The sequence below is a fragment of the Sorex fumeus genome, unplaced genomic scaffold (genome assembly GCF_029834395.1).
Source record: "Sorex fumeus unplaced genomic scaffold, SorFum_2.1 ptg000007l, whole genome shotgun sequence".
Taxonomy (NCBI): Eukaryota; Metazoa; Chordata; class Mammalia; order Eulipotyphla; family Soricidae; genus Sorex; species Sorex fumeus.
Window position 1 is genome coordinate 18,829,042 of NW_026606064.1, and position 15,912 is coordinate 18,844,953.

General features: G+C 39.9%; 2 protein-coding genes across 2 annotated transcripts in view; one reads left to right on the forward strand and one right to left on the reverse strand.

Annotated features, from left to right (window-relative positions):
* IFTAP (intraflagellar transport associated protein) overlaps positions 1–9,239 on the reverse strand; it is an 80,213-nt gene extending 70,974 nt beyond the window's left edge. The window contains exon 1 of the mRNA XM_056135762.1: positions 9,186–9,239. The gene's annotated coding sequence lies outside the window, so the exon portion shown is untranslated. The remainder of the gene's footprint in view (positions 1–9,185) is intronic.
* On the forward strand, positions 8,462–11,417 carry RAG2 (recombination activating 2). The gene is made up of 2 exons (XM_056135751.1): positions 8,462–8,522; positions 9,807–11,417. Exon 2 carries the CDS (start codon positions 9,834–9,836, stop codon positions 11,415–11,417), a length of 1,584 nt encoding a protein of 527 aa, XP_055991726.1. The 5' UTR covers positions 8,462–8,522; positions 9,807–9,833.
* The last annotated feature ends 4,495 nt before the right edge of the window (positions 11,418–15,912 follow it).

Sequence of the window (15,912 nt, forward strand, 5' to 3'; positions counted from 1 at the left end):
AAAGTACTTGCCTAAACCTACCCATGCTCACTGTGTTCCATTTCCTACTTTGCTATTACTGTGGAGTTATCCAATATGTCAACTTTATGAGCGCTGTCACTGTCGCTAGAATTTCAAGTATCATAATCATTATATAACACCATAAATAGGTTACGGAAATAATTCAATATTCTTTTGCAGACAAAGAAAAAAATCATCATGGATGTAGCTAGAGAAATTATGATGCCTTTTTAAAAGATGAATCAACATTTCAAAGACAATCAACCAAGCAACTATGCTATTCACCAAGTGTTTTTAGTCAACCCAGAAAATATCCTAAACTCTTGCATAAAAAAGAAGGGTAACATATATTTCCTATATAACTACATAGCATCACCATCATAAAACAAAACATACGGAGTACACTGTACTATGCAATTTATACCAATTAATTCTCACAATGGGCTGGAGCTATAGCACAGCGGGTAGGGCATTTGCCTTGCAAGTGGCCAACCCAGGTTCTGTTCCTCCGCCCCTCTCAGAGAGCCTGGCAAGCTACTGAGAGTATCCCGCCCACACAGCAGAGCCTGGCAATCTCCCAAAGGCGTATCCAATATGCCAAAAACAGTAACAACAAGTCTCACAATGGAGACGTTACTGGTGCCTGCTCGAGCAAATCGATGAACAACAGGACAGTGTTACAGTACAATTCTCACAATAAGGCTGAATCACCTCCCATGATGGAGACTAAGAAACTGAAGCTTACTAAAGTCATTCAGCTAGTAACTGGGCAGAGACTCTAAACTCAAACCCAGACCTTTCTGCTTCTTAGTTTTTTGTTTTTTTTTGTTTTTTTGGTGGGGGATGGGGGGGGTCTGTGCTCAGGGCTTACATCTGGCTCTGCACTCAGATCATGCCTGATGGTGCTTGGGGAATGATAAGGGATGCTGGAGATCAAACACATCAGCCACATGCGAGGCAAGTGCCCTACCCACTACACTATCTCACCCTGAGCACAGAAACCCCCCCACCCCCCTCGGAGAGCCCAGCAAGCTACCGAGAGTATCTCGCCCACACAGCAAAGTCTGGCAAGCTCCCGTAACTTATTCAATATGCCAAACACAGTAACAACAAAGTCTCAAAAATGGAGACATTACTGGGCCCGCTTGAGCAAATTGATGAACAATGGGAGGACAGTGACAGTGACATATGAAAGAGGATTAAAATTAGAATACAGCACATATATAAAATGAAAAATATTATAGTTGGGTACTAAGCATAAGGGGTCATCTATTTTTTCACGTAACAATTATAGTAATCAAAACAATGTAGTATTTGTAAAAAAGAGAAAAAAAATAGATCAATGGAACAGAATAGAAAGTGCAGAAATAGAGATAAATACAGCTAACAGATCTTTGAGGAAAAAGTCCAAGCAATACAAAAGGGAGCAATGACAATCTTCTCAAAGTGAAATCTTGCCTTTTGCAAAAACACAGATGAAACTAGAGGGGGTCAGCTAAGTGCAATAAATTAAAAGAAAAAAGAAATATAACAGATGATATCACTCATATGTCAAAAAGGAAAGCAAGGCACATGAACAGACAAAACCAAATTAAAACAAACTCTAGATTCCGATCACAGAGCTGAAAGTACCAGAAAAAACAAAAGGGCAAAGTCCATATGGGCTCCAACTGACTATGATGGAGACAGTGGTACTTCAGTGGTGGTCGTGGTGATGTGCTAACATATATTTTGAATAGACATGACACTGTGTGCCTAAAACATACATGGTAGTGTAAACTAATATTATAACAATTCAATAAAGATAGCCTTTTTAGCAAATCATACAAGAACAAGTGTACACCTACATGCAAAAGGAGGAAAAAATGAATGGAGAGGGGCTGAGCGATAGCACTACGGGTAGGGCATTTGCCTTGCACTCAGCCAACCCAGGTTCAATTCCCAGCATCCTCTATGTTTCCCCGAGAGCCGCCAGGAGTAATTCCTAAGTGCAAAGCCAAGAGTAAACCCCTGTGCATCACCAGGTATGATCCAAAAAGAAAAAAAATGGAAACAGAGTTTGTATACCCTTCAAAACAATTAAATCAAAGTGTATCATAGATATAAAATGTGTACCACAAACTATGAAACTCTTATAACAGAAGAAACCTATAAAACCTTGGACACAGCAATGATTTTTACCTATACTACTAAAGACTACTAAATGATTTTTACCTATACTATTAAAGACAATCCAAATGCAACAAAATAACTGATAAGGTAAACAATATATATATATATATATATATATATATATATATATATATATGTGATACACACATGGTCTATAAAGAACAAATAGAAGAGAATGGGGAAAAACCCACAGACTGGGAAAAATACTGCAAATGAAACATGCAATAAAGAATGATCAACTTTATGTAAAGTAAAAGTAAAGTAAAGGCCCTCCCGTTGATCACCGATTTGCTCGAGCGGGCCTAGTAATGTCTCCATTGGAGACTGTTGTTACTGTGTCTGGCATATCGAATACTCTCGGTAGCTTGCCGGGCTCTCCAAGAGGGGCAGAGGAATCAAACTCAGGTCGGCGATGTTGGCTGTGTGCAAGGCAGACGCCCTACTCGCTGTGCTATCGTTCCAGCCCAACTTTATGTAATTCATAGTAATTTAAAAAAATAAGTAATTTGGTAATGGTAACGGTAATTACCATTGTAATGGTAATTTTAAAAAATGGCTGTGCAAATTATATAAAAAAAAATTTTTTTTGTTTTTTTTTGTTTGTTTGTTTTTGGGTCACACCCGGCGATGCTCAGGGGTTACTCCTGGCTTTGCACTCAGGAATCATTCCTGGCGGTGCTCAGGGGACCATATGGGATGCTGGGAATCGAACCTGGGTTGGCCGCGTGCAAGGCAAACGCCATACCCACTGTGCTATTGCTCCAGCCCCTAAAAAAAACTCTTAAAATTAGCAACAACACAATTTTTAAGGCAGGACAAAGGGATAAAGACTTTAACAGGTACCTCAGCAAAGAAAACATACAGATGCAAACACTTCATACTGAGAGTCACAAAAGAAAATGCAAATCAAAATAAGAAAACATTATGTATCTATTAGAGTGGCCAAAATCCAGAATGGTATGACAAAATAGTACTGTCACTATCAAAGACAGTCTAATGGTTCTCCTCAACATTGAACAAACTATCATATGACCTACAAATTGTGCACCTTGATATTTACCCAAGAAGTTGAAAACTTATATTCACATTGAAAACTGAAAAAGAATGCTTATAGCAGCCAAAAGACTAAATCAACTAAGATAGCCTTCAATAGGAATATAAGTAAATATAACTATGGTAACATCAATACAATGGAACACTAGACAGCACTAAAAATAAAATCAAGCTATAAAAGCATGTAGAGGAAACATAAGTGCACATTACTAGAAGAAGCCAATCTGAAAGGCTATATAACATTTGATCCCAACTATATGAAATTCTAGAAAATATAAAATGTGGAAACAATAAAAATGAAACAGTCCAAGATACCAATATATGTAGTAAAGAGTACTGTGAGGACAGTGAAACTATTTCATTGGGGTTTTTTTCAGTCAAGCAAAATAATTTTTATTTAAAGAAACTTCCCTTAGAGAACTGTGAAAGGAGAGAGCAAGAAAAAAATGTGTTCAAGAGAAAACACAGGCTTTGCCAGAGGTGGGGGGGGGGGGGGGGTGTGGAGGGGGAGAAGCTAATAAAGTTATTTTATGTGCTGCAACAACAACAAATACGTGTATGACAAGTATGGATTCTACAGATCTGACCAAATCCATAGAATGTACACCACCAGGGAGTCTTTATGCAAACTATAGACTTTGAGTGATAACGATGTGTCAATGTAAGTTCATCACTGTACTGAATATACCTGTGTTAAGGATACTGATAACTGAGAAGGTATGCAAGAGTTGCAAGGAAGGGTGAGGCATTTGGAAAAGCCCTAGGCCTTCTACCTGTTGCTATGAACTTAAAAATGTTCTGGGGGCTGGAGTGATAGCACAGTGGGTAGGGCATTTGCCTTGCACGTGGCCGACCTGGATTCGTTTCCCAGCATCCCATATGGTCCACCGAGCACTGCCAGGAGTAATTCCTGAGTGAAAGAGCCAGGAATAACCCCTGTGTATCACCCGGTGTGACCCAAAAAGCAAAAAAAAAAAAAAAAAAAAAAAAAAAGAAAAAGAAAAAACTGCTCTGAAAATTAAAACCTATCTAAAATAAAGTCAGCTCTTGAAAAATGTTCTGAATCCTTTGCTTTATCCTTCCCTAGCTTATAAAACTTTGAAGGAACAAGAAAGTCTATCAACATAGTTTTTGTCATGAAAACAAAAGGGGGTTATCTTCCATGGCTCAGCACTTTAAAAGTTATCAATTCAATTAATATTTCTGCAAGTCTTTTGCAATGAGTATCTTCGGTATTTGTTTGTTTTTTGCTTTTTATTGGGTCACACCCAACAATGCTCAGGGGTTACTCCTGGCTACACACTCAGGAATTACTCCTGGCAGTACTTGGGGGACTATATGGGATGCCAGGGATTGAACCTGGATCAGCCGCATGCAAGGTACATGCCGTATCTGCTGTACTATTGCTCTGGCACCACAATGAGTATCTTCTTTACCCCATCTCAGAGACACAGAAACCGCTAAGGACTGTGCCTACTTTATATAGAAAAATGGCAGAGCTGGCAGAGGAAATTAGATGGATGGATGGCCTTGATACCAAAGACCATTTTCTGAAGCATTGCAGAGTATAGTATAACCAAGCAACCCCTTAACACAAAGCTGGAAGTGAGCCTCTAAAAATTATTTCCTTCTAAATCTTGCTTTTTACGGGACCACTGAAGAGCAATCTGCAGACAAAATGATGGACATTAGTATAAATAATCTCTGCTTTAGGAAAAACAATTTCCCATGAAAGTCCCGAGAGTATCTACTGGAATCACAGTTGCATTCATTTTATTGTTTTTCTAAAATGTTTTCAATAAAAATATCGTAGTATCATTCAGATTTCAACAATTTTTGTGTGTCATAGCAGAAGAATAGTAGTGGGTTGTGTTTATGTTTCCCACCAGTAAGGAAATAGTTAAATCTTGAGGGCACATTCTGGTGTCTATCTCCCTCAACCATCTAAAGAAAAAATTTAAAAAAAGAGGTCACAGTCAGTTACTCCCACTAGACGCCTGTCTCTGAACATCTGTAGGCAGACACAGACTCTCTCTCTCCTGCCTTCTGCTTGCCAGTAAGACTGGGCAGTGACTTTCCCTTGCAAAAGCTGACATTTAGTGCCTGGGTTAGCTGCAAAGATTCAGAGAGGGACTGAGCAGCCCCTCTGACCTGCAGGTAGGTCCAATACCTTTCATTTCTAACAAAGCTTTTAAAAGATGGAAGCTTACATGTGTAAATTTGGCCTCCCTGCTCCAGCAATGTGTTAGTACCGCTGGACTGGGTATCCAGGTGAGAAAGGGTTGATGGAGAATATGGAGACTGTGGGACTTTTTGGTCTTAGGAGTGCTGCAAAACTTTAATTCTGGGCTGGAGCAAAAGTACAGCAGGTAGAGCTTTTGCCTCACACATAGTCAACCAGAGTTCAATCCCTGGCATCCCACATGGTTCCCCCAGCACTGCCAGGAGTAATTTCTAAGTGCAGACCTAGGAATTACCCCTGAGCATTGCCAGGTGTGATCCAAAACAAAAACAAACAAACAAAATTTAACTCCCGTAGCATCAGAGTTCATGGACTTAGCTCAATGGCATAAATGCTGAGCTAGCCTAAGAATCAGGAAGACTACCTAATCCTGATTTCCTGGTTTCACTGCCAGTAAAAAAAAAAAAAAGAAAGAAAAAATAGTGTGGTAACCTGATTTTGCAAGAGAGTATTAATTCGAGCATTCAATGACAGCAGTAACCGGAGGATATGAACTATAGAGAATATGAGCTATTTGGGACCAGTCAGGAAAACATGAGCAACACTGATGAGTAAGAAATGTCCAGAGTACAGTAACTTTCTTTGGAAAGAAAGAAAAAAGTCAGTTCAGACACAGGAACGTACAAACCCAGACCTTACACCGTTAGCCCTCTTTTGAGTCTCAGCTGTGGCCTGGCTTCACAGAGAATAAATGAAAATCACCTTACTGCAGGTTGTTAGCACGGGGCTGGGAAAATTGTATAACTGCTGGCCCGATATATCTGTCTTTTTAAAAGAATCTTTTATGTGCTGACTTTGAAACTTCTTTCGGTTGAAGAAGTGTCGACTTTTTCAAAATCTACCTGTTTTTATCTAGCCTATTTAAAGAAAAATAATTGACTGGATTATTTTAGTTCTAGTATAAGCTTTTTAAAACTATTTTTAAAAAACAAATGATTTAATACACTTATATTAAAGCCAAAGAAGATATGTCATATTTTAAATCAGTGGAAACATATTTAAGCTAGTCAAGCAAATGTCTCAGAAACTTAGAGAGATGTGGGAAATAATGGGGAAATGGTCTAATGGTCTGATTATTCTTCAAATATATAAATCAGTAGGGCTTTAAAGTGAATAATCCAAAAATTAAGTTGCTGGAGAGTATTATGAGAGGATCTAATTCATCTTAACAGTAATAAAAATTGCCACCATCTTTAGGGCTTCAAAATTATGATGTGAGTTAATAGCAGATTATCATCTGGAGAAGCCTGGCCAAGAAATCAGAAATCTTTATGGATGAAACTATAAAAATTATAATACTCTTTATGTATTGCCCAAGAAAATGTTTCTGTTTAATCTAACAATCATCATGTGTTCACTAACAAAAAAAAAAAAAAAAGCCAAAACCCTCTGGCAACCTTAAAATGAAGAACCTTAAAATAATACGTCAAAAGCTACTAATGAGGACTTTTTTAGTTTTTGAAGTTTTCTGATTTAGTACAGTGGGCAGAGTATTTATCTTGCACGCAGCTGACCTGGGTTCAATGCTTGGCATCCCAAATGGTCCCCTGAGCATCATCAGGTGTGGCCCTAGGAGGGTGGGGGCTGGAGGGGTAACATCATCTATGTGTATGTTTATCCCTTGGGTTATGGCTCCCTTTATATCCCTGTAACAGTCCTCGCAGGAGTTTAAAAAGCAGGTTTGACTTCTCACTTCCTCCACCCAAAAGAAGGCAACTCTGACAAACATCATACATCATGATGAGTGTAACTGCATTTTGACTGAATGAAGGTACAATGTTTCCTTTTAGTATCATAGGAGAACATTTTCTTACCTGCACAGATGCCTTCCCTTATGTATCCTTGAATAGGCCAAAAATGAAAGAAACATTTGTCTACATACTTCATAAGCAGGACAAAATACTGAACCTGTAAGCCACCAAGGTCAGAAGGAGAGATGTACTTTCATAACATTAGTAGGAACCTTCCCCATTCACTGTTCCATCACTTAGTTTAATATCCCACAGAATACTCATTAAAATAGCACACCTTGAAAAATCTCTCAAGTAAATGAAAGATAATAAGAAAATATTCACCATTAACTTCTGACCTACAGGAGTGCTTCAAGGCACTGCACCCCACCAACATCTCATTAAAGTAACCATGGACTCTAAATGGTTCAAGGAACTTCCACAGGGAGGATAAAAATTAATTAGGTATCAGTTAACATTCATTGAATACTTTTTATATGCCAGGCACTGTACTATTTGATTGACCACCTTATTCCTCAAACAACCCAATGAAGAATGCAATAGTAATATTATTCCCATTTTCAGCTAAGAAAAATAAATAAAATAATTTTATTTCAGACTTAGATTTCGATTTAGACTTAGACAAACCAAGTACTGAGTCTGCATACTTAATGAGGGATCAGAGGAATATTTCCTGCACCAACACCTGCATGGCATATGCTTCTCAAATTCTCACTGATTGAAAAAAAAATCATCCATCTGTACCCACTAAGCAGATTCAGAGATCCTGCAGCCATTCTAATCATCCACAACATGATAAATAGCATCTGTTGTGACTGGTATTTCTACTATTAGTATAACAGTAATATTATCAATACTAATTAATACTAATATTATTACTATCACATATTATATAATTACTTGAGCATAATCATAAGAACTATCCCACAACTAGTAGAAGCCATGCTCTAAAAGTCTTATGTGTATGAACTACCTGTAACTTACATCAACTTGTGAGAGAGAAAAAATGAGCTCTTATTACTGATGAGAAAAATAATAACACAGATGCAGCCTAGTATGTACATGCGCACAGCCAGCCAGCCTTCATAATTCACATTCCTCTTAACCAAGTTCTAAACTTAATGTCTACACTGTTTATACTGTTTATAAGCTGTTTTAAACATTAACACTTTACTGCACTTTACTGTTGTAGTTGTAACAGTCAAGGAATTTGTGGTATCTTTTTTTTTTTTTTAGCCTTTGATGCTAGGACATCACTCTGCAAACAGGGAGTGTATTTCTCATCAAGGCTCCTTTTATCGAAGGTAAGTACGAATAAAAACCAAATAAAGTATCAAGCTGACACCACCTCCTAAATCTCTAGCTTAAAATACATAATACAAATATTAAATCTCAAATAAACGTCGCGCCTCTCTGCTTAGTGCCCGTTTCCTACACTACTAAAGAATTCTTTTAGGTGCATAGGGCTAAAAGAGGCATCTAAAATAGTAGCCAGTGATTATTATGCAGAAAGCAGGCGAACAAAGTGGGAAAGGGAAGAGGGAGGGATAGAAGGAGGCGGGGAAAGGTGTTTAGAAACTCCTGCTTGCCTAGAGAACCCTAAAAACACGGGCAAGAGCACCTGCAAGAGTGGTGAGTGGTATTATCGAGTTGTTTTTCCCCTACACTTGAAGTATTCGGAAACGGAGCTTACGATTTTGTCGTCGTTTTTGGAAAAACTGATGCCCCCTTTAACGCCACCCCACCTATATCCCAGCAACCGCCGTCCCATCCAGCCCCCAGCAACTGAAGGATGCTCGGGAGTTGCGAGCCCCGGCGTCCCTTCCTCCTGCTGTTTCCAGGCAACGCCACTTTCCCTACTGGGTCACTCCTTAAGTGTCTCAGGGAAAGGCGCCGGCCACCCAGGCGCACCTCCAGGTGCTGCAGCCCTCCCGGAACCCGGATGTGGGGTCTGCGGACACTCTCACCTCCCATTCCCCACTTTTCCGCCTTGGCTCCCATCCAGTCACTTCGCACTTTTGAGTGTCCTGGACTGAGACATCTGGGGTGGGGGGATTGGGGGGGTGGGGGGGGAGACTCCTTTTCCGGAATAATAAACTATTGGAGCCAAGACGTGCCCAAGGGAAACAGCTTCCTGGGAAGTGTAGTTCTTTCTGCTAATAAGTAGTGAATTGTTAAGAAAAACGGACTACACTTCCCAGAAATCTACGGGCAGGCAGTCCGTTTCTGAAACATGACCCAGCTGCTTAGATTGTAATTAGGTAGAAAGGTTCTGGGGCTCTTTGCTTTCCTGGCTTTCTGTGTTTTGCTTAATTCTGTTCCTGTGTTTGGCTAATTCTGTCCCTCTGTTAAGCTTGTGGGAGAACCTGTTTTTCCGTAATGTTTTTTAACCTGAGAAGGAATCTCAGCATAGTGATTTATATGAAGAATTCCTACGGTGGTGGGGAGTTTGAAGGGATGGGTATTGGAACCATGAATAACTTTTTAATTGTATATCTCAAAGTAATAAAGAAAGAAAGAAAGAAAGAAAGAAAGAAAGAAAGAGCCAAAAAAGTCATCTAAATGACTTTTTTCTTAAATATTTTCAGATAAAAGACCTAAACACATCAGAAACCATGTCCCTGCAGATGGTAACAGTAAGTAATAGCATGGCCTTAATTCAACCAGGCTTCTCACTGATGAATTTTGATGGGCAAGTTTTTTTCTTTGGTCAAAAAGGTTGGCCCAAGAGATCCTGCCCCACTGGAGTATTCCATTTTGATGTAAAGCATAACAATCTAAAGCTGAAGCCTGCATTTTTCTCCAAGGATTCCTGCTACCTACCTCCTCTTCGCTACCCAGCCATTTGTCTATTCAAAGGCAACCTGGAGTCTGAAAAACATCAATACATCATTCATGGAGGGAAAACACCAAACAATGAGCTTTCAGATAAGATATATATCATATCTGTTGTTTGCAAGAACAACAAAAAAGTTACTTTTTGCTGTACAGAGAAAGACTTAGTAGGAGATATTCCTGAAGCCAGATATGGTCATTCCATTGATATGGTATATAGTCGAGGCAAAACTATGGGTGTTCTCTTTGGAGGGCGCTCGTACATGCCTTCTGCACAAAGAATCACAGAAAAATGGAATACTGTGGCAGACTGCCCACCTCATGTTTTCTTAGTGGATTTTGAATTTGGATGCTCTACATCATACATTCTTCCAGAACTTCAAGATGGACTATCTTTTCATGTCTCAATTGCCAGAAAAGATACCGTTTATATTTTAGGAGGACATTCACTTTCCAATAACATTCGCCCAGCCAACCTGTACAGAATAAAGGTTGATCTGCCCCTGGGTAGCCCAGCTGTGAATTGCACAGTCTTGCCAGGAGGAATCTCAGTTTCCAGCGCAATACTGACTCAAACAAGCAATGATGAATTTATTATTGTTGGTGGTTATCAACTCGAAAATCAAAAAAGAATGGTTTGCAATATCGTGTCTTTAGAGGATAACAAGATAGAAATTAGTGAGATGGAGACTCCAGACTGGACCCCGGATATTAAGCACAGCAAGATATGGTTTGGAAGCAACATGGGAAATGGAACTGTCTTCTTCGGCATTCCAGGAGACAATAAGCAGGCAGTTTCAGAAGCTTACTATTTCTACATGTTGAAATGTGCTGAGGATGATGTGAATGAGGATCAAAAAGCACTCACAAATAGTCAGACATCAACAGAAGACCCAGGCGACTCCACTCCCTTTGAAGATTCTGAAGAATTTTGTTTTAGTGCAGAAGCATATAGTTTTGATGGTGATGATGAATTTGATGCCTATAATGAAGATGATGAGGAAGATGAGTCAGAGACAGGCTACTGGATTACCTGCTGCTCTACTTGTGATGTGGACATTAACACCTGGGTACCATTTTATTCAACTGAGCTCAACAAACCTGCTATGATCTACTGCTCTCATGGAGATGGACACTGGGTCCATGCCCAGTGTATGGATCTGGCAGAGCGCACACTCATCCAGCTGTCAGAAGGAAGCAACAAGTATTACTGCAATGAGCATGTGGAGATAGCGAGAGCATTGCAAACCCCCAAAAGAGCACTACCTTTGAAAAAGCCTCCACTGAAATCCCTCCACAAAAAAGGTTCTGGTAAAATATTTACTCCTGCCAAAAAATCCTTCCTTAGAAGGCTGTTTGATTAATTTTGCAAAACACTTTCAAATTTGATGCATCAAAATTTTAACCTTTAATTAAGGCATCAGAAAGATATATTCTTATTTATGATTATTAAAATACTGTTTTGTTTACGCCCACATGCATAAATATATATAAGGTGCCATGAAGAAATACTTCTAATACCATGCTAAATACTTGAAATATTTTACTCCAACATCTTTTAAATGAGAATTTCTGATCTCAACTTTTAATGCAAGGAGTCTTAAAACACAGAAGTGATGGCAATCTGAAATGTGTTGTGCATGAAAAACTATCAGTAACAGTTTTGTAAACCACAGTGCCTAAATTTTTAAGTCCCTGTCATAAAGGCAGTCTGGCAGGTTGTAGGGAAACTGGGGACATTAATGTAAGGAAGTGGACAGTAGTGATGGGATTGGTGTAAGAACATAGTATGCCTGATACTTAATCATGAATAACTTTGTAAATCAAGCTACCTTAATAAAAAATATTTGAAGAAGTGATAATCACAAAGGTATACTTTTAGTTAGGGAATAAGCTATGTAATAATTAATATTAAATCAGTAGAAAAGCTAAACCCCAAAGGAAATGAATAAGTTATTTCATGCATCCTAACAATTTTATGGTTGTTTAAAAATTAAAACTGAGTAGATCTGTATTCCAAACTTGAGCTCTAAGTTGGTGCCTTGATTATTTCTGTGACCATGAGAAGTTCCTTCTAGACAGAGAGGAGATAGACATTATTGATGTGAATGAAGAAAAAGGATTCTATAACATGTCTGTTGCATTGTATTGGTAATCTGCATGCTTTATCCTAAAAGAACTCTCCATCAGGTATGGAGCACAAAGGATAACCTAAAGTCAGTCACCTGAGCTGATTTTCTGAGAAATTTAATGGAAACAATCTATTGCCATTGAGCATTCAGAAGGGGGAGATGAATGGGAGTGTGCCAAGAAAGAATCACCAAATAAATATAACGGAAAAGAATAATATTGATTATTTTCCCAAATCATAAAACATTAAAGAACTCCATAAAGTTAACAGCAAGATGAAAATAGAGGGAAAGGAAGTGTGCATGTGTGCGTTGTCTAGCTTGCTGCCAAGGAAAAGTGTGAATAGGCTTACTAAAGTCTAATGAAAATTTTCATACGCTAGTATGAAAATGTAAAAGGACTGTTCATTTGGCAGTTTCGATATATAAATTGATAGTAGCCTTAGAACAAATGCCATCCTTCTTAAAAGTATTTTTTCTGGAAAAACATTTCACCTACTCTAAGCTTAAGCTAGCCTCATTGTCAATCAGTCTTCACTGAGAGCCCACAATGTGTAAGGTAATATTGCCTAATGTAAGGAAAGTAGGAACCACAACAGATTTAGATAACCTAAATATCTCAAGTATATTAATCTTTAGTATATTTGGTAGTATAATTTCGCCTTAGATTAATATGGGGGCTGTGCCAGGGAAGCAGAGGGAGAGTGCAGGCATCAAGACACATGCCTTGCACGCAACTGCCTCAGATGCAATCCTGGTTCAGATCCCCGGTATCACATAAGTTCTTCTGCTAACAGTTCCATGTCTCAGATACTAATAGGGACCTGAATAAATTAAATCCTGTTTACTTTGGGGCTATACTGGGGATATTGGTGGTGGGGAATGTGCACTGGTGGAGGGATGGATGTTTGATCATTGTGTGATTGTAACTCAGACATGGAAGCTTGTAACTATATCTCACAGTGAATCAATAAATTTTTTTTAAATCCTGTTTGCTTTGTTTCAATTCTGTAACATTATCTATTCCTTTGAATAGTTGGCTGTACTATTTGCATTTTTGTTGTTTCTACCACCTCTATGAAACCAATAAAATATTTTAAATGTCTTTTGTTCAAACTGATTTATTCCAGTTATTAACAGTCATATTAATCTACGGTCACGGTCACGGTCCTCCCGTTGTTCATCGATTTGCTCGAGCGGGCTCAGTGATGTCTCCATCATAAGACTTGTTGTTACTGTGTTCGGCATATCGAGTATGTCACGGGTAGCTTGCCAGGCTCTGCCGTGCGGGCGAGATACTCTCGGTAGCTTGCCGGGCTCTCCGAGAGGGGCAGAGGAATAGAACTCGGGTCGACCATGTTGGCCGCTTGTAAGGCAAACGCCCTACCCGCTGTGCTATCGCTCCAGCCCCCATATTAATGTAAGGCAAAATTATACTACCAAATATACTAAAGATTAATATACTTGAGATTCTGTAGTTTTTGTTCTTGTTGCAATGGTGGGGGAGACTCTAAGTAGTGCTCAAGAGGTCCTGACCCACCCAAAAATTCTAACCAACCAGGCTAGCAATTCAATATCACTTGATCACTTGACTTCCCATTAATCATCGATTTGCTCGAGCGGGCGCCAGTAACATCTCCATTTGTCCCTGTCACGTGCTAGTGTAGCCCAATGGCATCTGTTCGCTCTAGGAACACGAAGAGCCTCAAACCGATCGTTCATGATCTTCATGAAGAAGTCTGACCATCTGGTAGGTGGGCAGCCACACGGTCTTTTGACATCCCATGGAATCCAGTCAGTAACAGCTCTAGTCCAGCGGTTGTCTTTAAATCTCATTACGTGACCAGCCCATCTGATTTTTGACACCTTGGCAAATGAGACAGCGTCCCTGATTCTTGATCGTCAAAGGATGTCAGAACTCCGGATTCTTTCTCTCATTTGAGTGAAACGTGATATTCCAAGCATAGCTCTTTCTATTCTTCTTTGGGAGACCTGAATAGCGTTCTCATCTTGTTTGCGTAGGGCCCAGGTCTCTGAGGCATATGTTAATGCAGGAAGAACAGTGGAATCAAAGAGATGTGCCCAGAGCCGGAGGTTCTTCGTCCTCTTAGCTATTTCTTCGACGTTCTTGAAGGTGTTCCAAGCCGCTCTCTTCCTTCCTGCGCAGCTCTGGTGCCAGGTCATTTGTCATGTTGACTTCTCGACCTAGGTACACATAGCTGTTGCATTCAGAGATGGTCGTTCCATTGAGAGCGAATGGAGCGTCAGGAACGAGGCTGTTTCTCATAAACATCGTCTTTGTAAGATTCAGCTGTAGTCCTACCTTTCCACACTCACGGTCAAAGTTGGCCAGCATCTGTGCCGCTTGGCTGATGTTTGGTGTTATTAATTTTCCCTAACCCGAGCAGGGTCCTAATCTAGATGTTACTTTTTGGATCATGACAGACTTTGTACATGACCATGCTCTTAATTTACAATTAAGTATTATGGCACTTTGGCCAGGCCCATTTCGATGCCAGGGTGGCTCACAGCTTGCCCTGGGTCCATTCAGACCCTCGTCAGGATCCTGCTTTTGGGGTGCTAGAAACTATGGGCAATTGAGGCTTAAATAGAGAGAACAGATGCCCAGGAGCGACTGTCATTCAGGACTCCCAAGTTACAAAAGCATAGCATTAACTGTCTTTTTGTATCTATAAAAAAAGGACATTGCTCTGAATTAACTATGCAAAGGACTTAAAGAGAAGAGAAAAGCAATATTTACAAGTTAACAGAGTCTGATTAGGAGATAAAGGTGATTGACCGATTGGGGAAGCAGAGCACAAAGAAAGAGGTTACAAGTAAACACAGAGGAATGGGAGCACTGTGATGGGAGTAACCCAACAAACCTAAGCTCCCTGTGGCAAGGCAGAAAGGACAAACCACTCTTATCCAACAAAGGAAGAGAAGAAAATAATGTCACTCAAATACAGGGTGACCGTGGTAAGAGAAAGTGACCAAGGTGAGGTTATTGCAGAATCTCCCTTTTCCTACCTGGGGTAAGTGGGAATCTGATCTGGACAAGAACCACAAAATCGGCAGGCATTATGTAACCAGCCTAGATATCAAAAGTGCTTCAAGTTACTACTCCTCTGTTTAAATGCTTCACATTCACAATCCTTCTCAATTTTGTGCAATTCCTGCGCATCCCAGTCCTGACAAGAGCTATTGACAGATGCTCATCCTTCCTCTGCAGGTACTCATCAGGTCCAGCCTCCAACTCTTTAATCACCTCCGGGATCAAGTCTTCTCCCATATCACCAAGACCTGCCCCAGGAGGGTCTGCCCAATTCTCCATTATGCATTCTCTTCCTCACCTTAGGCCCATCTGCCCCTGTCACTCTGACCTCCCTTCACATAGTTCTCCCACCACAAAGTTTCCCAAAGGCTGTTGTTCTAGGTCTATCACCTCCTCATCTGCCCTCATCCTCATTTTGCCATTTTTGGCTTAAAGTTTCTTTCCTCCTAGATACACAGATTCCCCAGTTTATGGGAGGGCTCCCAAGTAGTGCTCAGGAGGCCTGAAGGTGCTTCTCAGGAATCACACCAAGCAGTGCAGGAGGCCATACTCAAAAGCGTTAAAGGAACTACAAGGTGCCAGAATTTAAATCATGGTTGGCTGCATTCAAGGCAAGTATTTTACCACCCTGTACCACCTCCATTGCCCGATTCCCCAGTTCAGATTCCATAGTCA

What these genes read in the sequence shown, in the direction of transcription:
- RAG2 (XM_056135751.1), top strand. Translation starts at nt 9,834, where the DNA reads ATGTCCCTGCAGATGGTAACAGTAAGTAATAGCATGGCCTTAATTCAA.